This window comes from Heteronotia binoei, chromosome 8 (genome assembly GCF_032191835.1).
Source record: "Heteronotia binoei isolate CCM8104 ecotype False Entrance Well chromosome 8, APGP_CSIRO_Hbin_v1, whole genome shotgun sequence".
In the NCBI taxonomy this organism is placed as follows: domain Eukaryota; kingdom Metazoa; phylum Chordata; class Lepidosauria; order Squamata; family Gekkonidae; genus Heteronotia; species Heteronotia binoei.
The window spans coordinates 119,355,803-119,381,509 of NC_083230.1; the positions used below are offsets into that span (position 1 = coordinate 119,355,803).

Sequence of the window (25,707 nt, forward strand, 5' to 3'; positions counted from 1 at the left end):
AGCTCTCTCAGCCCCACCTACCTCACAGGGTGTCTGTTGTGGGGGAAGGAGATAAAGGAGATTGTGAGCTGCTCTGAGATTTGGAGTGGAGGGCGGGATATAAATCCAATATCATCATCATCATCTTCCTTCCGTCCTTGCGGCTCTCAAACATCTGACAATTTACTCGATGTGGCACTGACGTTAAGTACGTTTGGCTACCCCCGATCTAGAACGACCCATGAATCTCACCTTTCGTCGGGACGCCAATCCAGTTGAGGTAGCGGGTCAGCTTCTTGGAGATGTAGGTCTTCCCCCGAGCCGGGAGACCGACCATCACAATCACAGTGGGGGAATTGGTCAGCTGAGGTCCACATGCTGCCGGGGGAAACAAGACCAAGAGGAGCTGTGACTAAACCCCCACCATCATTTCAGTTTAATTTTAAAAAAAGAGGAACGATGCCATGTTGGATCAGGCCAAGTGGCCCATCCAGAATTTTCAGAATCCAGAACCGTGGATTAATAATTTATGGGTGGCAGGGCAAAGAGGAGAAGGAAAGCACCAGTTGTATCAGACTCTGGGGTGACGTTGCTTTCACGACGTTTCCACGGCAGACTTTTTACGGGGTGGTTTGCCATTGCCTTCCCCGGTCATCTACGCTTCCCCCCCAGCAAGCTGGGGACTCATTTGACCGACCTCGGAAGGATGGAAGGCTGAGTCAACCTCGAGCCGGCTACCTGAAAACCCAGCTTCCACCGGGGATCGAACTCAGTTCGTGAGCAGAGCTTAGGACTGCAGTAGTGCAGCTTTAACACTCTGCGCCACGGGGCTCTTCAAAAGAGGAGAAGGAGCCCCCCAAAATGCCTGGGGGGGGGTGTAGGGGAGATGTTCATTAATCCAGTGGCCTTTCTTGGACCGCTGATGTCTCAGCCGTCACTTTCCCAACCAGCAAAAGAAGCTCAAGGGTGAATAAAGCAGAATGTGCCCAGAGGGCCAGCTGACTGTTACTAGGACTGCTGACAGGCCTGCGGAAGAAAAATGTCCCATCCTTTGAAGACAGGCTGTGTGGGGTAGCAGTTACAGAGTGTCGGGTTAGCATCCACGAATTCTGGGTCTGAATCTGCACTCTGCCTAGGGGCACTTGGGGCAGTTCCTCTCAGCCTAATCCTTGGGGCAGTTCCTCTCAGCCTAATCCTTGGGGCAGTTCCTCTCAGCCTAATCCTTGGGGCAGTTCCTCTCAGCCTAATCCTTGGGGCAGTTCCTCTCAGCCTAATCCTTGGGGCAGTTCCTCTCAGCCTAATCCTTTTTGACACGCCCAAGGGAAATGCTAACCGTCACTTGGGTTAGGCAGCCATTTTCCCCAGGTCAGGTTGACCAGGAATCCCGGAGGTTTTTTGCCATCTTCTGGCCATGAAGCAAGGTCCACCACAGGTTAGGGTTGCCAATCCCCAGGTGGGGGCAGGGGATCCCCTAATTTAGAGGCATTCCACTTGCCTCAGCGGCAGTGGCGGGGGGAGAAGAGAAATATCTGCTGGGCACTCCATTATTCCCTGTAGAAACCAATTCCCATACGGTATAATGAAGAATTGATCCGTCAGTATCTGGGGAGCAACGTTCCCTCTAAGCTGCAGACGCCTTGTGAGCAAAAATTCTATTTTGTGAGCTACTGGCACTGAAGTTGCGAGTGACTGCATACATTAGGGTGCTCTGGGGCCATCCTTCCAGAGCGAAGAGAAAAATGTGTGAGCTGGAGGCTAAAAATATGTGAGCTAGCTCACACTACCTCAGCTGAGAGGGAACACTGCCGGGGAGGGGGCTGTGGTTTTTTTAGGGAGAGGCACCACATTTGCAGCATAGCAGTGGGTGTCTCTTGCCAAAGCACCCTCCAAGTTTTAAAAATATTGGACAACGGGGTCCAATTCTATGAGCCCCAAAAGAAGATGCCCCTATCCTTCATTATTTCTAATGGAGGGACAGTGTTTAAAAGGTATGCGCGGTTCCTTTAAATGTGGTGGCCAGGACTCCCTTTGGAGTTCAATTATCCTTGTCACAACCTTGTGTGTGGGGGGGAAGAGTGTGAATTTCCTACACTGGGCACAGAATTGGACTAGACAACCCCAGAGATCCCTTCCGTCTCTACAATTCTAAGATTCTAATCTACCTTACAGGGTTGTTGCAAGGATAAAACACAGGAGAGGAGAACGACGCTGGTTGCTTTGGGTCGTCCCCCCGCCCCCCGCGGAGAGAAGCAGGTTATAACCCAAAACGGATAATCCAAGTAAAACAAAACAAAAGGCTCAGCGAGCACTGCTCGGGCAGTCAAAACTTCACACTCCATGACGTCGACGAAGTCTTATTCACCCTCTATTAAAGGGACAGCGCATTTCCCTCCAGGCAGCTGGCAACCCAAGGTGTTACTCAGACTACAAGCATTTCTAAGCCCACCTGCACATTCCTCGGGCTTCCCTCACCGGGCAAGAATGCTCCTGGTGACTCTTCCACAGAGCAACAACAAACAGCTTGGGACAGACAGAACTGCAAAGTGGGGAGCGGGCTGGCCAAGCTCACCTTCGCTCTGCCAGGTACAAAGGGGAAAAAAATATTCAAGGGTGTTGCACAGAAGGCTCAAAGATGCTAAACATCCCCAGCTCCTTCAACCTTTCATCTTTACCTGCCTCACAAAATAGCTGGCAAGGATAAAAATAGGGATTGCAGGATGGCTTAGAAGGGTGGGCAGAGTAGAGATGAATCTGCTAATAAAACCTGATATAGGAGCAAGGCTTTTTTTTGGAGCAGGAACTCCTTTGCATATTAGACCCCCCCCCCCCTCACCGCCTGATGGAGCCAATCCTCCAAGAGCTTACAGGGCTCTTAGCACAGGACCTGCTGTAAGCTCCAGGAGGATTGGCTCCATCAGGAGGGTGTGGCCTAATAAGCAAAGGAGGTCCTGCTAGAATTCTTTACAGGGCTCTTCGTACAGGGCCTACTGTCAGCTCCAGGAGGATTGGCTACATCAGGGGTGTGTGGCCTAATAGGCAAAGGAGATCCTGCTAGAATTCCTTACAGGGCTCTTCGTACAGGGCCTGCTGGAAGCTCCAGGAGGATTGGCTATATCAGGGGGGGCGCGGCCTAATAGGCAAAGGAGGTCCTGCTAGAATTCCTTACAGGGCTCTTCGTACAGGGCCTACTGAGAGCTCCAGGATTGGCTATAACAGGGGGGCGGGGCCTAATAGGCAAAGGAGGTCCTGCTAGAATTCCTTACAGGGCTCTTCGTACAGGGCCTGCTGTAAGCTCCAGGAGGATTGGCTCCATCGGGGGGGGGGGGGTGGCCTCATATGCAAAGGAGCTCCTGCTGCAAAAAAGGCTCTGCATAGGAGCACAAGAAGGTGGGCAGGCACTCTGCTTCAGAGAAACTTCGCGTACCTGCACATTGGTTTTTTTGTGGCACGGAGTAGGTGGGAGAAGAGACACTACTATACGCCATCGCCCTCTGAGATCCCATCTCTTCCCTACAAGCTTCTGAGACTTTCCCATCTGATCCTTTTTTCAGGCATAAGGGGTAGAAACTTGCCCTGGGGGAAGGAGGCTGGCAGTCTCGGGGTGCCGAATTCTGCACGCCGTTTAAACACCTGCACCTTGGAGAATCCAAACATAGCACAGATCTTGCTAAGCTGGACACTTGGGACAGGAGGCACCTAAAAATTCTGCCCGATTACTTCAGCAAGAACTGAATAGCTACCGACAGAAAATAAAACTGTGCCTAAAAACTCTAAACCAGGGGTGTCAAACATGCAGTTCGGGGGCTGAATCAGGCCCCCGGAGGGCTCCTATCAGGCCTCTGAGCAACTGGCTGTCATCTGCGTCTATCTCCTTCTCTCTTGCATCCTTCTGCATCACAGCTTACTTTGCCAGGCTTGCTCAATCGCACAGGAGCGACAGAGCAAAACCTCTATGTCCTCCATTGGCTGAGGCTCCTCCCTTGGGGAGGAATTGGCTTGCTTTGCCAGGCTCTCTCAATTGCCCAGCAGAGCTACTTAGCCAAGCCACTCTTCCTTCTATTGGCTGAGGCTCCTCCCACCCCATTCCCCTGGGGAAGGAAGGAAAGAGCCAGAGCTTCCATTGCCCAGTTCCCTGGATCCCATGGGAGAAATACAAAGAAAAGATCTTTAAAAGACCAATGAGTGCTAACGTTTTGAGCATGTTTTTTTAAAATATATATTTGTGTTTGTCTTGTGTTCTTTATAAAATGTATATCTCTGCTTCCTATCTTAAATTGGTACACACACGGACCGGCCCTGACATGGCTCAGCCCAACCCGACATGGCCTGGCCCAACGAGGTCTCATTTATGTCAGATCCTCATAACAAATGAGTTCGACACCCCTGCTCTAAACGCTCGTTTCTGGTCCTAGTCTTGCCCTCCGGCACCACAAGGTTACAGCCGCGTGCTGTGCTGAGTCATGCAGCCTGGGCTGATGCAAATCGCCTAGGATCAGCGAAATCCTTTTTCCTACAAAAGAGGTTGGAAGGGATCCTTCCACGACATCTAATTATTTGTGTGCGCCTATGACAAGCTGAAGGGAAGGCTGCAATCCTAAACACGCTATCCTGGGAGTGAGTCCCATTAAATCATAGAATAGAATCATAGAGTTGGAAGGGATCTCCAGGGTCATCTAATCCAACCCCTTGCACAATGCAGGAAACTCACAAATGTTGTTCAGTCGCACAGTCAAGTCCAACTCTTTGTGGCCCCATGGACAAAGTCACGCCAGGCCCTCCTGTCTTCCACCATCCTCCCAAAGTCTGCTCAAATTCGTGTTGGTTACATCAGTAGCGCTGTCCAGCCATCTCCTCTTTTGCCACCCCCTTCTTCTTTTGCCTTCTGTCTTTCCCAGCATCAGGGTCTTCTCCAGGGAGCGCTCCCTTCTTATTGCATGGCCCAAGTATTTGAGCTTTTATATTTTAAACTCACAAGTACACCCCCTAAATTCACGGGATTTTCATTGCTGTCAGACCTCTTGAATATATATGAACATATGAAGCTGCCTTCTACTGAATCAGACCGTCGGTCCATCAAAGTCAGTATTTTTTACCGAGACCAGCAGCGGCTCTCCAGAGTCTCAAGCTGACGTTTTTTACGCCTACTTGCCTGGACCCTTTTTAGTTGCTGGGGATTGAACCTGGGACTTTCTGCTTCCCAAGCAGATGCTCTACCACTGAGCCACCATCCTTTCCTCTTGCTTATCAGATGTTTGAGAGCCACAAGACACAGATGTCAAATGTTTGAGAGCTGGAAGGAAGGAAGGCGAACTGATGGGGAGGGAGGAGAGAGGTGGGAAGAAAGCAACTTTAAAGGCATTCTCCAAGCCACTGACTGGCTTGGCTTGGAGAAGTGATTTAAAGAGAGACATGCAAGATATGAACATCAGATGTTTGAGAGCCACAAGACAGGAAGGAAGGAAGGAAGGAAGGAAGGAAGGAAGGAAGGAAGGAAGGAAGGAAGGAAGGAAGGAAGGAAGGAAGGGAGGGAGGGAGGGAGGGAGGGAGGGAGGGAGGAGAGGAGAGGAGAGGAGAGGAGAGGAGAGGAGAGGAGAGGAGAGGAGAGGAGAGGAGAGGAGAGGAGAGGAGAGGAGAGGAGAGGAGAGGAGAGGAGAGGAGAGGAGAGGAGAGGAGAGGAGAGGAGAGGAGAGGAGAGGAGAGGAAAGGAAAATAGATGGAGAGGAGGGAGGTGGGAGGGAGAGGTGGAAAGAAACCAACTTTAATTTTAAATGCATTCTCCAAGCTACCGGCTGGCTTGGCTTGGAGAAGCGATTCAAAGATGGAAACACTGATGGGGTAGTGGGGCCTTTGAGAGCCACACAATATGTGTGAAAGAGCCACATCTGGCTCCTGAGCCGCAATTAGGCCACCCCTGGTCTAGCCGCAGACGCTCTCACAACACAAGTGTCGGTTTCCCGAGCTGCATCAAGAAAACCGCAAGCTCCGCACAAATTTCTCCGTTCATACGGGGGATCGTTTCTCCTAAGGGAATCCCTCTGACAAAACTCCCTCCCTCCCCCTTTCCCCCCCACCCCGCTCCCTCACCTCTGCCCATTAAGCCAGCATTAATGGCTTTGTCAGAATTCAGGAGCGCTACGTGGGGGACGTGCCACTGCCCAGAAAATGAATGGCCCATCCGCAGCTAGGAATCCTGACTAAGGCATCTTTGCTCCGCCAAAGAGGAGGAGCCTCCATCGAGCCGCTGCTGCACGCGCGCCAAAGGCATCCCGGGTCACTAATCTGGGTGATGCTTTTTAAGGATAACTAATTCCCTCCTCCTTCCCCGGCGCTCTCTCGTTCTATTTGCATCAGATAAGAACTCCCTCTCTTCTCTCCCTCCCCCCCCCCCACAAGCATGTGTCTGAACACACCTTCCCTTTCCACTTGGATGCTCCTCTTCTTTGCAAAAAAAAGAGAGGTACCCTGTAGAAGAAAATTAACCCTGCGCTGGCCAGCAGAAGATGCACACACGGGCAGTTTGGGGGCTTATCCAGATGCAAAACAAAGTGCGTTCTCAAAACACGAGGATTTAAAGGGGAGGTGGCTCTTGTAAGCGAACGGGCTAGGACGCGGCGGCCAAACCGTGGCTCAGGAGCCACGTGTGGCTCTTTCACACATGTTGTGTGGCTCTCAAAGCCCCCACTGCCCCATCAGTGTTTCTATCTTTAAATCGCTTCTCCAAGCCAAGCCAGTCGGTAGCTTGGAGAATGCATTTAAAGTTAAAGTTGGTTTCTTTCCACCTCTCCCTCCCACACTTCCCTCCTCTCCATCCATTTTCCTTCCTTCCCTCCTTTCCTTCCTTCCTTCCATCCTGTCTTGTAGCTCTCAAACATCTGATGTTCATCTCTTGCAGCTCTCAGACAACTGACGTTTATTCTATGTGGCATAAAGCAAGTTTGGCCACCGGTGGGCTAGGAACGGGCTATTTAGGTATCACTGAAAAAATTAGTTTCAAGGGCAGAGAGCAGGCACTGGTGGAAAAGCTGGGGGGGGGGGACAGCTTTAAGCAAAGGATATAATGTTAAAGTGTTAAAGTTAAAGAGTGTTAAAGCTGCAGTACTGCAGTCCTAAACTCTACTCACGACCTGAGTTCGATCCCCGGTGGAAGCTGAGTTTTCAGGTACCCGGCTCAAGGTTGACTCAACCTTCCATCCTTCCGAGGTCGGTAAAATGAGTACCCAGCTTGCTGGGGGGAAGCGCAGATGACTGGAGAAGCCAATGGCAAACCACCCCGTAAAAAGTCTGCCATGAAAACGTTGTGAAAGCAACGGAAACAACTGGTGCTTCCACAGGGGACCTTTCCTCTCCATACTGCTTATCAAAGCAGATGACAGCTAGATTGTTCAGATATTTTTAAGAAGAAGATATTCGATTTATATCCTGCCCTCCACACCAAAGAGTCTCAGAGCGGCTCACAATCTCCTTTCCCTTCCTCCCCCACAACAGACACCCTGTGAGGTGGGTGGGGCTGGAGAGGGCTCTCACAGCAGCTGCTCTTTCAAGGACAACCTCTGCCAGAGCTATGACTGACCCAAGGCCATTCCAGCAGGTGCAAATGGAGGAGTGGGGAATCAAAACCCGGTTCTCCCAGATAAAAGTCCGCACACTTAACCACTACACCAAACTGGCTCTCCATATATATACATATATATTTGTTCTGAAGACAGCCCGATGAAGACACTTTCAACGGTAGAAGAGCAACAGTCCAGTAGCACCTTAAAGATGAACAAAATATGGGGGAGCTGCCTTCAGATGTCTGAAATGAGCAGTGACTCATGAACGCTCACACCCCGCCACTAATTTTGTTCATCTTGAAGGTGCTACTGGATTTCTGCTCCAGACAGACTTAAATAGGGTTACTCATCTTGAGCTTTCTCTATGGTTTCAACTGGAAAACTCCCCTGAGCTTTAAAAGTTAGAATGAGTCAGCCAACGATCATCTATCTATACCTGCTACAAGCCTTTTCCTTCCATCTTTGCAATTCTGCCTCTTATGCACCCTCAAGCACAAGCGTGGATCTTATCTATTCCCCCCACCACCACATACACACACTTTGAGACAGGTCAAAAAGGCCCAGCTTCCATGTCCAGTCCAGAATACAAGCCTCAGCCCTTATAAAGGTAAAAGGTAAAGGTAGTCCCCTGTGCAAGCATCAGTCGTTTCCGACTCTGAGGCAACGTTGCTTTCACAACGTTTTCACGGCAGGCTTTTTACGGGGTGGTTTGCCATTGCCTTCCCCAGTCATCTACGCTTCCCGCCCCAGCAAGCTGGGGACTCATTTGACCGACCTCGGAAAGATGGAAGGCTGAGTCAACCTGGAGCCGGCCACCTGAACTAGCTTCCGCTGGGATCGAACTCAGGTCGTGAGCAGAGGGCTCCGCCTGCAGTACTACAGCTTTACCGCTCTGTGCCACAGGGCTCTTTGCACGTATAGCAAGCTGCAAAACCTCGTTGAACTCGGCCAAACTTGGATAAAGTCCTACTAAAGTCCACAAGAGCTTACTTCGGAGTCGACACGATTAGGCCTGAGGTGTAACAGGTACCTCTCATCAGGTCAACTGGAAGAGATTTTCCCAGGATGGAACCGATCTCCCAGGGAAAAAGGGACTGAGTCACTTATTTTAACGCAACGGCTTTCTAAATCACTTTATTCTCTTCCACCTGCCCCTCCCCCGCCCCCCCCAATCAGATTAAAAGAACAAACGCAAGCTTAAAAGACAGGAAGTTAAGCACTTTCACAGGAGAGCACGTGTACTCCGCAGCTCCACCCAGGACCTGAACAGGAGTGGAGCCTTTAGAATTTAAAACGAGAGATTAGGAACATCTGGACAAAAGCTAAGAGTCCTGGGGCAACTTTAAGACCAACAAAAGTTTAATTCTGGGTATCAGCTTTCGTGTGCATTAAACTTCATTGGCCTTAAAGGGGCCGCTGGACTCAAAACTTTGTTCTATCGCTTTAGACCAGGGGTCGCCAACCCCCGGTCCGTGGCCTGTTAGCAACCGGGCCGCGAGTTGTATAATCATTTCATTATATATTACAGGGGTGGCCAACGGCAGCTCTCCATTTGTTTTTGGGCCTACAACTCCCATCAGCCCCAGCCATCGGCCATGCTCGTCGGGGCTGATGGGAGTTGTAGGCAAAAAAAAAAAAAAAACATCTGGAGAGCCGCCGCTGGCCACCCCTGATCTATTGCAATGCAAGTAACGATTAACAGTAAGCCGGCGCTGGATTTATATCCTGCCATCCGCTCCAAATCTCAGAGCGGCTCGCAATCTCGTTTGACGCAATCTCCGTTTGCGGCCCTCGAGATCGCTTGGTTCGGCCCAAGCCGAAACACATGGCGGCCTCCCTGAGGCCTGGCTGGCCAGAGAGGATTGCGGAGCCCAGCGGTGCTGTGCGGCAGCCCCCCCCCCCTTCCGGGCCTGGTTGGCTGGCAGGGATTGCAGGGCCTCCCCCTCATTCCTTTATTTCTGTTCCTTTTTTCCTCTCTCTTTCTCAGCATTGTGAAGGACTGCTGTTGGGGTATGTGGGTGCTTTTAAAGGTCTGCTGGGAGAAGCTGGCAGTTTCTACATAGAGCGAGGGAGGGAGGGAGGCAGCTACCACCAGTTCAGTTTGCACTTGATTATCCCAGACGGTGTGGCCTAATATGCTAATATTAGGGAATATGGTATGATAAGCTAATGAGTTGCTAGGGGTCTTTTTCTACAAAAAAGCCCTGGACCTAGGCATTTGCCTGGGGCAAGTAGGCCAAATTAGGCTCACCCCACAGGACTTCAAATAGCAAAACACTGATTTGAATTGTAATTTTGCTGGCCTGAATCATTCTCCCTCGGCGGAGCGCTGCTTTTTAAGTTGATCGTTTTGCATGGCCCGCGAATGATGTTATAAATATCCAAACGACCCTTGGCAGAAAAAAGGTTCCCCCCGCCCCTGCTCCAAGCTGAGTTAGCGTAGATTTTTAGCCTCCAGCTCACACGCTTTTGCCTTAACTCAGGAAGGACAATAAACCCAGAGCACAATAATTGATGCAGCAGCTCACAACTTTCATGCCAGTAGCTCGCAAAGTAGGATTTTTGCTCGCAGGGCTCGGCGGCTTAGAGGGAACACTGGTTCCTGGTTGGGAGACCTGCACAGATTGGGGGGAAATTACCAGTCCCACCATCCCCCCCCCCCACACACACACAGTGTTATCACACACCCCTGCCTAGAGAGCAAGGGAGAATCTGACCCATTATCTCTCCTATGAGCAGAGCATCTCTCTAGATTCCGTCAGTTCTCGGACCGGACCACAACAAATAACATTCTCAAGTAGCTCACGAACGCCAGGTCGCAACCCAGAAAGCGCATGTGCGCGCCATGCGTATAACATCCGGGGGAAAGCGCTTTCCCATGCCAGCGGGAGGGCGCATGTGCTTGGCAGCTCCCCTCGGGACCTGAGCGGGATTGGAGCCTCCAGAATTTAGAACGGAGGTATCTGAGTGGGGAGCCGCGATCACCTTGGATGGACGGAGCAGGGCAGGAGAGGACAAAGAGGAAGTGAAGACCGGAGGGCAGGATTGGGCGCGCGCGCTTTCCGGCCCGCGTGGTTAAGCGGGTCAGTCAAGGACAGGGGTGGCCACCTAGGACAAACGGCAGATGTTTGAGAGCCCCAAGACACGGATGTCGGATGCTTGAGAGCCGCAAGGCAGGAAGGAAGGCGAAATAGATGGGGGGGGAGGTGGAGGTGGAAAGAGAGCAACTTTAAACACATCCTCCAAGCTGCCAGCTGACGGCGTAGGGATTTAAAGAGACAAACGCCTTCTCCAAGCCAGCCAACGGGGCAGTGGGGGCTTTGAGAGCCACACAACATGCGTGAAAGAAGAGCAACGCGTAGCTCCAGAGCCGCAGACTGGGCTACCCCTGGCCAAGGATGTGGGAAAGCCCAGGGTTGAGTCCCCACACTGCCATAGAAGCTTTGACTCAGACCGCACATTCTGAGTCTAACTTCGCCTACCTCATGGGGTTGTTGTGAGAATAAAAACGCAGGTGAGGAGCAGGGCCCGTGCGTGGGAGTAGGCAAAGTAGGCAGTCGCCTAGGGCGCCACGTGACCTAGGGAGCACCACTGGGTGCCCCCTCCCAGATGCATCACTTCGGCTCCTGACCACTGTCCCCTTGTCTTCTCCCATCACCAAGCTGCCCTCAACAAAGCCAAGCCACCCCCCTCTCCCCGATGCGCGACTCGGCCTCCCACCTCATCCTATCCCGCCACCCTCCTTCCTGACTTTGCCGGCAAGTGCTTATTCTCACAATTTTTAATATCACATTTTTTAAAAAAAAAAAAACTGAAATTAAAAATCAGGAAACTAAAAATGTGAAAAAGTTTTTAGTTTTGCGCTCTTCATTTTCCCTATATTTTTTTTAATAATGGGGGGGCACTAGTGGGTAATTCGCCTAGGGCGCCAGAAAGCCTGTCTCCCTGGTGAGGAGACCGCTGAATCGGGAAGAAAAGACAGGGTAGTTAAAAAAAGTGAAGCCGTTAAATAAGTTTGCCAGCCCTAGAAAACACGCAGCCAGAAATCAAAGCTGGCACCAACCAATGAAACTTGGGAACACTGCCTTTCATAGACTCAGCCCACCATGCGTGTAGCTGAAAACTGCCTACTCGGGCTGCTTTCCAGGGTCTCGGGCATCTCCTGCCCTCCAAGACCCATTTAACTCGTAGAAACGGAACCTGGCACTTTTGCATGCAAGATGTGAGAATCAGGCCAGACAGAGGCTCAGACCTTCCCGTTGCAAACATCCGAAGCTGCCGCAACCCTTTCCAAACCCGTAGGTCCGGGTGGCCAAACTTTGGCTCTTTTACACGTATGGCGTGGCTCTTGGAAGACCCTACCGCATTTCCCTCTGTAGATCATTTCTCCAAGCCAGCAGCTTGGAGACTGCATTTAAAGTTGCTTGCTTTCTACCTCTCCATCCCTCCCGCCCCCCCCCCATCTTCCTTCCCGCCTGCCTGCTTTGCGGCTCTCAAACATCTGATGTTCCGTGCCTTGAGGCTCTCAAACGTCTGACATTTATTCTACGCGGCTCTTACATTAAACGAGTTTGGCCGCCCCCACCGCAGATGAACCTAACCCAGTAAGGTTTGGCTCTGACCCCACTGAGAAAAATCCTTCCCAGCAGCCTCCCAACAATTTTTTTTTTTATTGCAAAAGCCAAGGAATCGAACCCAGACCTTCAGCACGCAAAGCAGGCACACTTGCTGCCGTGCTCTGGCGTTTAAAGCGAGAGATGCCTTTCTTTTGAGGCCACCACACCCAGCTCAGGGGAAATCCAAGACTTCACATGGCTAATCTTTCTCCCAAAGAGAAAAAAATCCTATCTGAAGAATAAAGGAACGGAGCAGTAAAGCGCTTAAGCCTCAGTGATCCTTCCTCTTTAATCCAATATGTGTTTCTTTAAAAATATCAGCCACGTTTTTCAAAGGCCCCCCCGCCCCCACCCCCACCCCACCCCCCCGGAAAAGAGAAGCACCTGTTTTACATCTTCATTATGCAAAGCTATTCTCCCCCACCCATCCACCCCACCCCTCTGCAAGATTTAGCCACAGATAAAACTTTCTATCAATGGAGCTACTGCTGAAAAACTGGTCACAGATGAACAGGGGTAGAAAAGAAGGAAAGGAAAGGTCCCCTGTGCAAGCACCAGTCATTTCCGACTCTGGGGTGACGCTGCTTTCACAACGTTTTCACGGCAGACTTTATACGGGGTGGTTTGCCATTGCCTTCCCCAGTCCTCTACGCTTTCCCCCCAGCAAGCTGGGTCCTCATTTTACCGACCTCGGAAGGATGGAAGGCTGAGTCAACCTTGAGCCAGCTACCTGAAAACCCAGCTTCCACCGGGGATTGAACTCCGGTTGTGAGCAGAGTTTAGGACTGCAGTACTGCAGCTTTAACACTCTGCACCACGGGGCCCCTTACGTAGAAAAGGGATGAACAAATGAATCCTTCAGGGAGAGATCTTCCCTTGCACCTCCTTCACGGAACTTGTTGAAAAATACTGATTCCAGAATTTCACCTGCGCCAGATTTAAATTGCCAGAGGAAAACCCTTTCACGGATTTACACTTCATGGAACAAGGAATGCAGTGACAGATAAAAGATACTACAGTTGTGTGCCTAAACTTGTTTTACTGAAATGTCTCAGTACACAAGAGAATGCTTGGGCTGAAGAAGGGAGCACGGACAGCGTCCCTGGGGGTGAACTGCCTTCTCACGCAGCTGGGCTCACTTGTTTTGAGACATCTAGTGCTTTCTACACTGTACCCCGCTTTCTGCTGAGGGCGTGTGATAATCTGGGCTGGTGGAAGGTGGGGTCATAGGGAAGAGATTGTATTTATGTGGGAAAGGTCAGGCTGGATGATCTCAGGGGGTTAGATGGCAGCAGGGGTTATACGTCTGTGAAAGGGTCAGCCTAGATGATCTCAAGCGGTTCTACTTTGCAAAAAGGTCAGACTGCTGGAATCTCTTGAGACAGCCAACACTGGACACAGGAGTAAGCCAATCACCCGTAAAGAAAAAAAAATCAACGTAATTCCACATAACCCATTCCCCCCCTTTTTAAAAAACTGAACAAGTATCACATAAAGTGAACATATCTTCACTTATCCTCACAACAACCTTGCAAGGGTGGCTCCGTAATGATCAATTTCAGACCTCCTGCGGTTGTTTAATTCGGCAAACATTTCCCTCACACCCATACTGTGCGGGGATGAAATATTCTGCACTGTGCTCGGAAACAGACTTTCCAGTATCACGCAATTTGCTCCAGGACTTGGCCCCAACACTGAAACGGAATTTCTCAGCATAAACCGTGCATCAAACAACGTCAAAGCATCCGCATTTGCCCAAGGCCAGTTTATTGGCATCGCGGCCACCTCACCAGGCAAGAATGTCCTTTCCAAAGCATTTTTAGGAGTTTCTCCCTCCCCCTTTTTAAAAAATCTGGCATTTAAATGCTTTACATCAGGGGTGTCAAACGTGCAGCACGGGGGCCGAGTCAGGCCCGCGGAGGGCTCCTATTAGACCCCCAAAGCAACTAGCTGTCATCTGCTTCCTTCACCCTATATCTTGCTTCCTTCTGCATAACAGCTTGCTTTGCAAGGCTTGCTCAATTGCACAGCGGAGCCAAGCCTCTCTTCCTTCTATTGGCTGAGGCTCCCCCCCACTCCAGTCCAAGCCTCTCTTCCTTCTATTGGCTGAGGCTCCCCCCCCCCACTCCAGTCCACTAGGGAAGGAAGGAAAGAGCCAGAGCTTCCTTTGGCCCAGTTCCCTGGATCCCATGGGAGAAATACAAAGAAAGTATCTTAAAAATCAATGATGCTAATATTTTAAGCATGTTCTGAGTTTTTAAAAATATGTATTTGCATTTGTCTGTGTTCTTTATTCTGCGCCACGGGGCTGCGCAAATCTTTATATGTTCTTTATAAAAAATTTGTATCTCTGCTACCCAATCTTAAACAGATATACCTAATCTTAAATAGATATACACGTGGCCTGGCCTGACATGGCCCGGCCCAACAAAGTCTCATTTATGTCAGATCTGGCCCCCATAACAAATGAGTTCGACACCCCAGCTTTACATACTCCAGACGAAGCTGGAGCCAGCGTAGCACAGAGGTTAAAAGTACTGGACTAGGATTTGGAAGACCTGAGTTATCGGGGGAGCCAGATTCCAATCCCCACTTTCCCATGGAAGCTCGCTAGGTAACCCTGGGCCAGACACACCCTCTTAAATTAAAGTAAAAGGAAGTAAGAAGATTAACACTGCGTGTATTGGAAGGATGGGATACCACACTGAAGGGACTAACGTTGGCATGCACGTTTCATACTAAAGGTAAAGGCAGTCAGTCCCCTGTGCAAGCACCAGTTGCATGTATACTTCACAATGTTTTCACGGCAGACTTTTTACGGGGTGGTTTGCCATTGCCTTCCCCAGTCATCTACGCTTTCCCCCCCAGCAAGCTGGGTCCTCATTTGACCGACTTCGGAAGGACGGAAGGCTGAGTCGACCTAGAGCCAGCTACCTGAACCCAGCTTCCGCCGGGATCGAACTTGGGTCACGAGCAAAGCTTAGGGCTGCAGTGCTGCAGCTTTTACCCCTCTGCGCCACAGGGCTCCCTATGTTTCATTCTAGCTTGTTTCAAACCCGGAGAATCCATTCTGACCCCTGGAAAGGTAAAAATCGAAATAAAAGCAGGTGTGGCCCTATGCAGCTGTGACTCCATGTTCCAGATGCGCATAGGGGCCCCTCTGCCACGCCTCCCTCTGGAGTGTCCCCTTCCCTTCTCAGCGCCACCTTCTGCACCTTTAACAAAGAAATTAAGCGTTGTCGCTTCCCGCTTCCCGCTCCCCCCCCCATGTCCACCTACTTAATTCTCTGGCTGCTGTTAAAGGCACAGTACTGGGGCGAAGCCCACTCCGACGGCGTTTGAAGCTGCCTTGTACAGAGACAGGCCCTTATCCATCCCTCCAGTGCCGGATGGGATACCCTTGGGCTGCGACAGCGCCCCACCCAAGCAAACGCCCCTTTCTCCCTTGCGCTTCCCAACCAGAGGCGTCCCCTCCTGCGTGCGCCCTCCAGGCGGAGGGCGTTGGAGGAGGGGGCGCTAAATTGTGGCACGGGGGGGGGGGGGCGCTGAGAGGGAGGGCGCCTGGAAGGCGCAATGCGGCAAGCCCCCCCCTTCCCCTCCCCTGCAATCCGGATCCTTCCTCCCCAGTTTGCTTCCCCCCCCCGGCCGGATTCTTTCCCCTCCCCGTTAGCAAAACGCACCCTAAAAGCATGCATCTCAGGGTTGGGTATGTGCATTTTTTCTGCAAAACGCAACCGGCACGCGTCTGGGGCGGCTCTCTATTTTGCAGGAGTCAAGCGGCACCTTTAAGACCAACCAAGTTTTATTAAGAGCACACGAAACCTTACGTTCTAAATAAAACTGGGTTGGTCTTAAAAGTGCCGCTTGACTCCTGCTTTGTTCAGCTGCTTCAGATCAACACGGCTGCCCGCTTGGATCTCTTTTTTTGCAGTCGGGCCCCGGGGCTGCGTGCAACGCACGTGCGCAGGAAATGCCTCGCGGGCCCGCCTCTCTTTTTTTTTTTGCAGGGAGGCGCGTGCAGCTCCGCCGGCTAGGAAAGAGCTTCGCGGGGCAGCAGGAAAGGGGAAGTGAACCAGGACCCTTCTGAGCAGCCGGCCGGGACCCCCTCCGCCCACCCCCTCGGCTTGCAGGCTGAGCCCTCCCTAAGCCAGCCGGGGCGATCCCCTCCCTCGCCTTCCTCCGCCGGCCATGAGGAGCGTGCATGGCGGCACAACGCCCGGCTGGGCGGTGGAGAAGGGAGGCGTGGCGAGCCGGAGAGAGCATTTCAGGCCAGCCGCATGGCCCGCCCGGGCATCCCCCGGCGGCGCGCCTGCCTCCACGCTCTCCCGTGGCAACGCCAGGTGCGCAGCCCCTGCCGAAGGATGCCAACCTCCAGCTGGGACCCACGGATCTCCCCCGGAATTGCAGCTCACCTCCAGCCTACAGAGATCAGCTCCCCTAGGGAGGGTGGATTCCACGTCATTGGACCCCAGAGGGTCCCCGTTCTTTCCAAACGCCATCCCCAAATGCCCAGGGCTTTCCCAACCTACTCCCTCATTCCCTGGTTAAGGGGGGACCTGGGAACCCTACCCGCGCCCCACTCCGGCTGCAAGCAAGCGGCACACGCGGGGGGGGGGGGGGGGAGAAGGAACCGGCCCGGCTGTGGGGGGGGGGGGTCTTGCCTTCTAGCCCCCCATGGATACGCGCAACCGACAAGGGGAGCAGCCCTTTGCGCGCGCTCAGGGATGCTCTTTTGCACCCTTTTCCACAGCCCCCGGCACTCTGCAAATGCCGGCTCGGCCACGAGCTGCCTTCCGACGGGCCGTTTTAGAGGACCTGCGCCCGCCACTCGCCAAATCCCCCAGGGCGCGTCCAAGACCCACGCCCCCCGGCTGCCCAGCCTGCCTTCGCTTGCGCGCTCCCCCAACGCGTGGGTCGGGAAGGACACCCCACCCCCCACAGATATCCATCCCTCCTTCGCTTGCACGTTTCCCCGGTTCGATGTGGGTCGGGAGGCCCAACTGTCTTAGCTCTCCATCGCTTCTGCCGTACCCAGCCCAGTATGGATCGCAACCTCTCCAAGACATCCGCGCGCGCACACGCACTTCCCTTTGCGTGCATGGCCCCGGCAAAACGTGGGTCGCGAAGCCTCCCTCCCCAAATGTATCACACCTCCCCCCCCCCAAAAAAAGAGTCCCCTCTACTCACATCGATGGGGCAGCGCCGGGTGATTGTCAGGCGGCAGCCAAATCTTCTGGATCCGGCTTTGCGTCAGCTCCATGGGCATTTTTAGCGCGAAGGTCGGGAAGCGCTCCGGATCCACCTTGGGTTCCCGGGGAGGGAGTAGCGACGGAGAGGGGAGGGGAAAGACCCAAACACAAAAAAAAATGCGTCCTTTTTTTCTCTCTCTCAAGAATTGTGCTTATTTAAAGTCTCTCTTAAGGCTCCTCTGCGCCGATTTTGCTTTGCTCCACGCGCAAAACTAGAGACACCCCCCCTGGAGGGAAAAAGTTTCGCTGGAGAGGGTGGGGGGGGGGGAGGACAATCCGATTTAAATCCGGGTAAAACGTTTCCCTGGGGAGGAGGGGAAAAAAGGACAATCCGGTTTAAATCCGGGTAAAAAGTTTCCCTGGGGAGGAGGGAAAAAGGGGACAATCCGGTTTAAATCCGGGTAAAAAGTTTCCCTGGGGAGGAGGGGGAAAAGGGACAATCCGGTTTCAATCCGAATTCCCTGCGGGGCGGGCAAGGCTTGGCCGGTCCCCTCCTGGCTTCCAGGTGCCTTTTATTTCCTCGGCTCAGCTACCCGCCAGTTACCTAGAAGAGCGAGTCTCTTTTCCCGGCTTGCGGCGCCGACGCGGCCCTTTCTATAGCCCGGACCGGCCGGCAAAAGCCTGCGTCACCGCCCGCCTCCGCCCCCTTTGCAGCAGCCCGTAGTAGGGCGGGCGGAATTCTTTGGCTCCGGCTCATCTCCTGAAGGAGGGAGGGAGGGAGGCGGCGGCTCAGAGCTGCCCCCGTCTGTCCGCAATCTGAACTGAAAACATGTCCTTTTGTTTGACCTAGGCTTAGGCAAAAGCTATCAACAGGCAACTTTTGTTACCTTTTATTGGTTTCCCACGCAAATGCTAGCCAGACCAAATGGTCTTCCAATTCATTGCACTGTTTTGCCATTGGATCCTAACTTGGTACCAGCCTACGCTCTTAACTCACCAGCGATATGGATTTCCGCTCACTGTACCCCCATCCCCTCGTCTGAAGAAGTATACATGCATAGGAAAGCTTACATTGTGAATAAAACTGTGTTGGTCTTCAAGGTGCTAAAGGTAAAGGTAGTCTCTTTTGCAAGCACCAGTCGTTTCCGACTCTGGGGTGACGTCGCTTTCACAACGTTTTCACGGCAAGACTTTTTACGGGGTGGTTTGCCCTTGCCTTCCCCAGTCATCTACACTTTCCCCCAACCAGCAAGCTGGGGACTCTTTTTACCGACCTCGGAAGGATGGAAGGCTACCTGAGCCAGCTTCCACTGGGATCCAACTCAGGTCATGAGCAGAGGGCTCCACTGCAGTACTGCAGCTTTACCACTCTGCACCACGGGGCTCTTCTTAAAGGTGCTACTGAACTCCTACTTTGTTGAACTGAAACAGGTTCCATAGGGTGTTGTTCCCCCCCCCCCTTCTTAAACAAAGGATTACACTTTTAAAATGGGGGGGGGGGGAAAGGGGAAATGCCTTACTGGAATGAATATAACGGGTGGCCAAACTGGCTCTTTCACACATATTGTGTGGCTCTCAAGGCCCCCACCCACCCTGTCGCCTGCCTTGGAGAAGAAAGGTTAAAACGCTTGGGGCTCTTTAGCCTGGAGAAACGTCAACTGCGAGGTGACATGATAGAGGTTTACAAGATGATGCATGGGATAGAGAAGGTAGAGAAAGAAGTACTTTTCTCCCTTTCTCACAATACGAGAACTCGTGGGCATTCAATTAAATTGCTGAGCAGTCTGGTTAGAACTGATAAAAGGAAGTCCTTCTTCACCCAAAAAGTGATTGACACGTGGAATTCACTGCCACAGGTGGTGGCAGCGGCTACAAGCATAGACAGCTTCAAGAGGGGATTGGATAAGCATATGGAGCAGAGGTCCATCAGTGGCTATTAGCCACAAGGTATTGATGGAATTTTCTGTCTGAGGCAGTGATGCTCTGTATTCTTGGTGCTGGGGGGGGGGCACAGTGGGAGGGCTTCTAGCCCCACTGGTGGACCTCCTGATGGCACTTGGGTTTTTTGGACACTGTGACACAGACTGTTGGACTGGATGGGCCACTGGCCTGATCCAACATGGCTTCTCTTATGTTCTTATTTCTCCCTTTAAATCACTTCTCCGAGCCAAGCTAGTCGGCAGCTTGGAGAAGGCGTCTGAAGTTAAAGTTGTTTTCTTTCCACCTCTCCCTCCCCCATCTGTTCGCCTTCCTTTTTTCTTGCCTGCTCTCAAGCATCTGACATTCCTGTTTTGCGGCTGTCAAACATCTGGCATTTATCCTGTGTGGCTCTTGTGTTGAGCGAGTTTGGCCACCCCCTGGAACAGAACAAAGCTGGAGTCCAGTAGCACCTTTAAAGACCAACAAAGTTTGATTCAGAATGTCAAGCTTTTTGTGTGCGTGCACATGAAATTCTGGACATGGAAGCTTTTCGCGCGTGCACACAAGAGCTTACATTCTAAATAAAAACGTTGTTGGTCTTAAAGGCGATACTGGACAAGCTTTGTTCTGTTTCAGACCAACACGGCTGCCCGCCTGGATCTACCTGGAATGAATTCAGGTGAGTGGCCGTGTTGGTCTGAAACAACAGAACAAAGGTAGAGCCCAGTGACACCTTTAAGACCAACACTGTTTAATTCTGGGTCTAAGCTTTCCTGTGCAGGCACGAGTCTGATGTTATTTCAGGTAGTCTTCAGCAGGCCTTGGATTCAGCAGAAGCTCACAGGAGCACAGCTCCTGAACCTTTCTGAAGGTTCCCCTTCCTCCTCCCCCACCTTGTCCATTGAACAGCAGGTGCATAACAATCCCTGGATGAGCTCCACCACCTATTTTTCTACAAAGCGACCCCTGGACTTCAGATGAACTCTAATCTTAGAAAGGGGCAAAAATCTGAAATTGAAGGCATTCTGAAGGATTCCGGTGGAGAAACAGGAGGAGCAAATGGTGGCTATCCCGTTTCCGAGCTTAGGTTTTTGTGGACAAGATGTGCTCCTTTGTGGCTTCATGTTTCATCTTAATGTCCGCTCAAAATTAAAACTTTGTTTCTGAAATTCAGCTAAGAGAACTTTTTGTGGAATGTGGGAGGGGATGGACTCCGGTGGGTGCCATGCTGGTCTGAAATTTTTGCCACTGTGTGACACAGAGTGTTGGACTGGATGGGCCATTGGCCTGATCCAACATGGCTTCTCTTATATTCCTATGTGACACAGAGTGTTGGACTGGATGGGCCACTGGCCTGATCCAACAGGGCTTCTCTTATGTTCTTATGTGACACAGAGTGTTGGACTGGATGGGCCACTGGCCTGATCCAACAGGGCTTCTCTTATATTCCTATGTGACACAGAGTGTTGGACTGGATGGGCCATTGGCCTGATCCAACATGGCTTCTCTTATGTTCTTATGTGACACAGAGTGTTGGACTGGATGGGCCATTGGCCTGATCCAACAGGGCTTCTCTTATATTCCTATGTGACACAGAGTGTTGGACTGGATGGGCCACTGGCCTGATCCAACAGGGCTTCTCTTATGTTCTTATGTGACACAGAGTGTTGGACTGGATGGGCCACTGGCCTGATCCAACAGGGCTTCTCTTATGTGACACAGAGTGTTCAACTGGATGGGCCATTGGCCTGATCCAACATGGCTTCTCTTATGTTCTTAAATGACGGAACAGAGTCCAGCAGCACTCAGACAACGTACCAACAACGTTTAATTCTGGGTATCAGCTTTCGCATGCAGGGCAGAAGGCGGGGGGGGGGGGGAGGGAGGAACGGTGCCTCAGTGGTAGAGCATCTGCTTGGTAAATAGAAGGTCCCAGGTTCAATCCCCGGCATCTCCCACTAAAAAAGGTCCAGGCAAATAGGTGTGAAAAACCTCAACTTGAGACCTTGGAGAGCCGCTGCCAGTCTGAGTAGCCAATACTGACTTTGATGGACCGAGGGTTTGATTCAGTAGATGGCAGCTTCATATGTATGTATGTTCATAGGGCTGTAAAAGCTTATACCTAGAATTAAATTTTGTTGGTCTTAAAAGGTGCCACTGGACTCACATTTAGGAATAAATAGGGTAGCAATCATCAGAAATACACGTGGATAGGGCAACAGGCTTGTGCTGTGCTAAAGGAGCCACCAAGATGCTTAGAAAAATTATTAGGGAATTCAATTCCATTGGCCTTAAAGGTGGCACTGGACTCCAACCTTGTTCTCTTGCTTCAGACCAACACGGCTGCCCACCTGGATCTATTAGAGACTAGGGATGCCAGCCTCCAGGTGAGATCTGGGAATCCCCAAAATTACAGTTCATCGCCAGACTACAGAGATCAGTGCCCCTGGAGAAAATGGCTGCTTTTTGGGAGGGTGGGTGGGGCCAGAGACCGTGATCTCTGTGTATTATACTACTGTGTATAATTTACTGAAACTAGGAACTATGGAAACTAGAACTGTGGAATTGTGCCTCTCTTAATCATTTCAATGTGTCATGTTAATACTCATGCTTTGCTTCTGTTTTCAGAATTTCTGGTGGCTTCTGCAATCCTAATCGTGCTGCATTTGTTTACTGAATTCCCATCCTCTTGATTGTATTGACTCACTCTGTATAATCCACCTTGAGTCCATGTGAGAAAGGAGGACTATAAGTAATATATATAAGCAAATCAGCAGCTGGCTAAAACAGATGTGTGGTCCATCTCATCCAGCATCCTAAGAACATAAGCAGAGCCTTGCTGGATCAGACCAGTGGTCCATCTGGTCCAGCATCCTAAGAACATAAGAAGAGCCCTGATGAATCAGACCAACAATCCAACTAGTCTAGCATCCTAAGAAGATAAACAGAGCTGTGCTGAATCAAACCAGTGGTCCATCTAATCCAGCACCCAAAAAAATTTAGAAGAGCCCTGCTGGATCAGGCCAGTGGTCCATGTCATCCAGCATCCTAAGAACATTAGAAGAGTGCTGCTGAATCAGACCAGTGGTTCATCTAGTCCAGCATCCTAAGAACATCAGAAGAGCCCTGCTGGATAAAACCAGTGGTCCATCTAGCCCAGCATCCTAAGAACATAAGCAGAGCTGTGCTGGATCAGGCCAGTGGTCCACATTGTCCAGCATCCTAAGAACATCAGAAGAGCCCTGCTGGATAAAACCAGTGGTTCATCTAGTCCAGCATCCTAAGAACATCAGAAGAGCCCTGCTGGATCAGACCAGTGGTTCATCTAGTCCAGCATCCTAAGAACATCAGAAGAGCCCTGCTGGATCAGACCAGGGGTTCATCTAGTCCAGCATTTTAAGAACATCAGAAGAGCCCTGCTGGATCAGACCAGTGGTTCATCTAGTCCAGCATTCTAAGAACATCAAAAGAGCCCTGCTGGATCAGACCATTGGTCCATCTAGTCCAGCATCCTAAGAACATCAGAAGAGCCCTGATGGATCAGACCAGTGGTCTATCTAGTCCAGCATCCTAAGAACATAAGAAGAACCCAGCTGGATCAGACCGGTGCTCCATCAAGTTTGTCTAGCCATCTAAAAACATCAGAAGACCCATCAGAGGACCCATCTAGTCCAGCATCCTCTCGCACAGTAGCCAACCAGTTCCTCTGGTTATCTGTACATGAGCTGTCCCCTGCCCAGCCGCTTGGACCGGCTAATCAGACCTTGATTTCAATGGGGGGAAAGACATCAAAATATATTCTTTCTTATAGCATATATGCCGCTAAATGATGCTGACAATTCAGTGATGCATTTTCATGAGTTCAGCAAGAAGTAGACCTGTTGTGCAGTGGTTAAATTATCGCTCTGGCCTTGAGAGACCAAGATTCAAATCCCCACTCTGCCATGAAGCTTGCTGGGTGGTCTGGGGCCAGCCATTCTCTCTCTCTCTCTCTCTCTCTCTCTCTCTTTCACCCTCTCAGCCTAATCTTCCTCACATGGTTGTTGTGAAAGCAAAGGGAGGGGAAGCCGTTCTAGCAGCCACTAGAGAGAATGTGACACAAATAAAATTAACAGTCGTAAGGAGACAAAGCGTTATTTTTAGAGGGAAAAATTCCTCGGTTCTTGTGAGCCTGCGAAGTGCCAGCCGGCCGTGTGGAATAAAACTGCCTTTAAAAGCGGGTCACCGGTAGTTGTAACTTTCCCTTCCACTATTTATTTCTTTATTGCACACGCATTTTCGTTGAAGGGAATAACCGCTGCATCGTCTGCAAAAGTCCCAGAGCGCTGTACAAGAAAAGGCCTTTTAGAAGCCGTTAAAAGATAAACCCTTCGATTAAAACGTTACACGGAATGTGTTTTCTCCCTGGCTTTCTGAGACAATGACGCTCTCGCCCTTTCAGATCCCTCCCTGCCTCTGTGAACATTCCGTAGCCTCCAGGATCCCATCTCTTAACCCCTGCTGGGTGCTGTCATTCCCCCCACCCCAGAGCCTGAGAAATGTGATCTCTTTTGCCAGCTTAAGGAGATCTGCATAAAGATAAAAGTCCTTCCTGTCTCCGTAAGCCCAAGAGAAAGCAAAAGGTATCAGCTGGGGTAGCTCTCCCCGGCTTTGGCACGTTCCTCACGTCCTGCATGACTCCACTGGGGAAGACCAAGCCCGCCTGTCACTCACAGTCAGATGCTCCTGCATCCAGGCAGGAGGGACCAATTTGCCTCCTCGCTCCCTGATCACTGAGCGGGCATGAGCCTCTCACATGGCCAAGGGTGCCCTTCTCTCCTGCTCCTTTCCAGGATTCGCCAGCGGACAAAAAGCAATGGGCATACCTTGACACCATGTCTGGAAGAAAGCACAGGGCGTGATTTTTATTCCCTTCCTCCCCCCCCCCCCATAGCAGGGGGCATACTTTGGAATGGGAACAAGGCACAGCACGGGTTGTATTCCCTTCTTCCCACCCCCCCTACCCCCGCTGTGCCACTTAAGTAAATAGGGCATCCCAGAGCATTGCCAAAGTTCCCAAACACGGGACAGATGTGCCCGGCTGGAAAAGCAGCTACATCCTGGGGGAAAGCAAGGGGGGGAAGTCGGTCTTGAAATCTGCTTTTTCCTCACCTCTCCTTTTGTTAACCTCCTTAAATTCTCCTCCACCCCACTGCAGAAGTTAAAACTGTAAATTTCGACTGAAGGGCGACGTGATAAGAGGCTTACAAGATTATGCATGGGACAGAGAAGGTAGAGAAAGAAGGACTTTTCTCCCTTTCTCAATACAAGAGCTCGTGGGCACTCAATGAAATTGCTGAGCAGTTGGGTTAGAACGGATAAAAGGAAGTCCTTCTTCACCCAAAGAGTGACTAATACATGGAATTCACAGGAGGTGGTGGTGGCTACAAACAGCCAGCTTCAAGAGGGGATTGGATAAACATACGGAGCAGAGGTCCATCAGTGGCTATTAGCCACAGCGTATTGTTGGAACTCTCTGTCTGGGGCAGTGATGCTCTGTATTTTTGGTGCTTGGAGGGGGGCAGAGTAGGAGGGCTTCTAGTGTCCTGGCTCCACTGATGGACCTCCTGATGGCACCTCATTTTTTTGGCCACTGTGTGACACAGAGTGTTGGACTGGAGGAGCCACTGGCCTGATCCAACATGGTTTCTCTTACGTTCTCCTTAGGGGCAAAGACTGGTCCTTCTCTTTTGCACTGCTTTATGCACTCGTGTTGCACATGGCAATTCAGGTGGGAGATGTTGTCTACATGCAGGGTATAAAGAAGTTAAATAATTAAAAGACCTTAAAACTATGTAAGGTCAAGATGAGTAGCCCTGTTAGTCCGTCTGTAGCAATGGAAAACAGCGTGCGTGAGTCCAGTGGCACCTTAAAGAAGAAGAAGACTGCAGATTTATACCCCGCCCCTTCTCTCTGAATCAGAGACTCAGAGCGGCTTACAATCTCCTATACCTTCTTCCCCAAAAACAGACACCCTGCGAGGTGGGTGGGGCTGAGAGGGCTCTCCCAGAAGCTGCCCTTTCAAGGACAACTCCTGCAACAGCTATGGCTGACCCAAGGCCATTCCAGCAGCTGCAAGTGGAGGAGGGGGGAATCAAACCCGGTTCTCCCATATAAGAGAGCTCTGGCTGACCCAAGGCCATTCCAGCAGCTGCAAGTGGAGGAGGGGGGAATCAAACCTGGTTCTCCCATATAAGAGAGCTCTGGCTGACCCAAGGCCATTCCAGCAGCTGCAAGTGGAGGAGGGGGGAATCAAACCCAGTTCTCCCAGATAAGAGAGCTCTGGCTGACCCAAGACCATTCCAGCAGCTGCAAGTGGAGGAGAGGGGAATCAAACCCGGTTCTCCCAGATAAGAGAGCTCTGGCTGACCCAAGGCCATTCCAGCAGCTGTAAGTGGAGGAGTGGGGAAT

At 51.3% G+C, this 25,707-nt stretch overlaps 1 protein-coding gene across 2 annotated transcripts in view; it reads right to left on the bottom strand.

The window, feature by feature from the left end:
• PFKFB3 (6-phosphofructo-2-kinase/fructose-2,6-biphosphatase 3) overlaps positions 1-17,464 on the bottom strand; it is a 44,955-nt gene extending 27,491 nt beyond the window's left edge. For both annotated transcript variants that reach the window (XM_060245977.1, XM_060245976.1), the window contains exons 1-2: positions 17,336-17,464; positions 232-357 (exon numbers count right to left, since the gene is read on the bottom strand). In XM_060245977.1, the coding sequence (XP_060101960.1) occupies positions 232-357; positions 17,336-17,414 (205 nt within the window). In that variant the 5' untranslated portion in view covers positions 17,415-17,464. The remainder of the gene's footprint in view (positions 1-231; positions 358-17,335) is intronic.
• Positions 17,465-25,707: the final 8,243 nt, after the last annotated feature.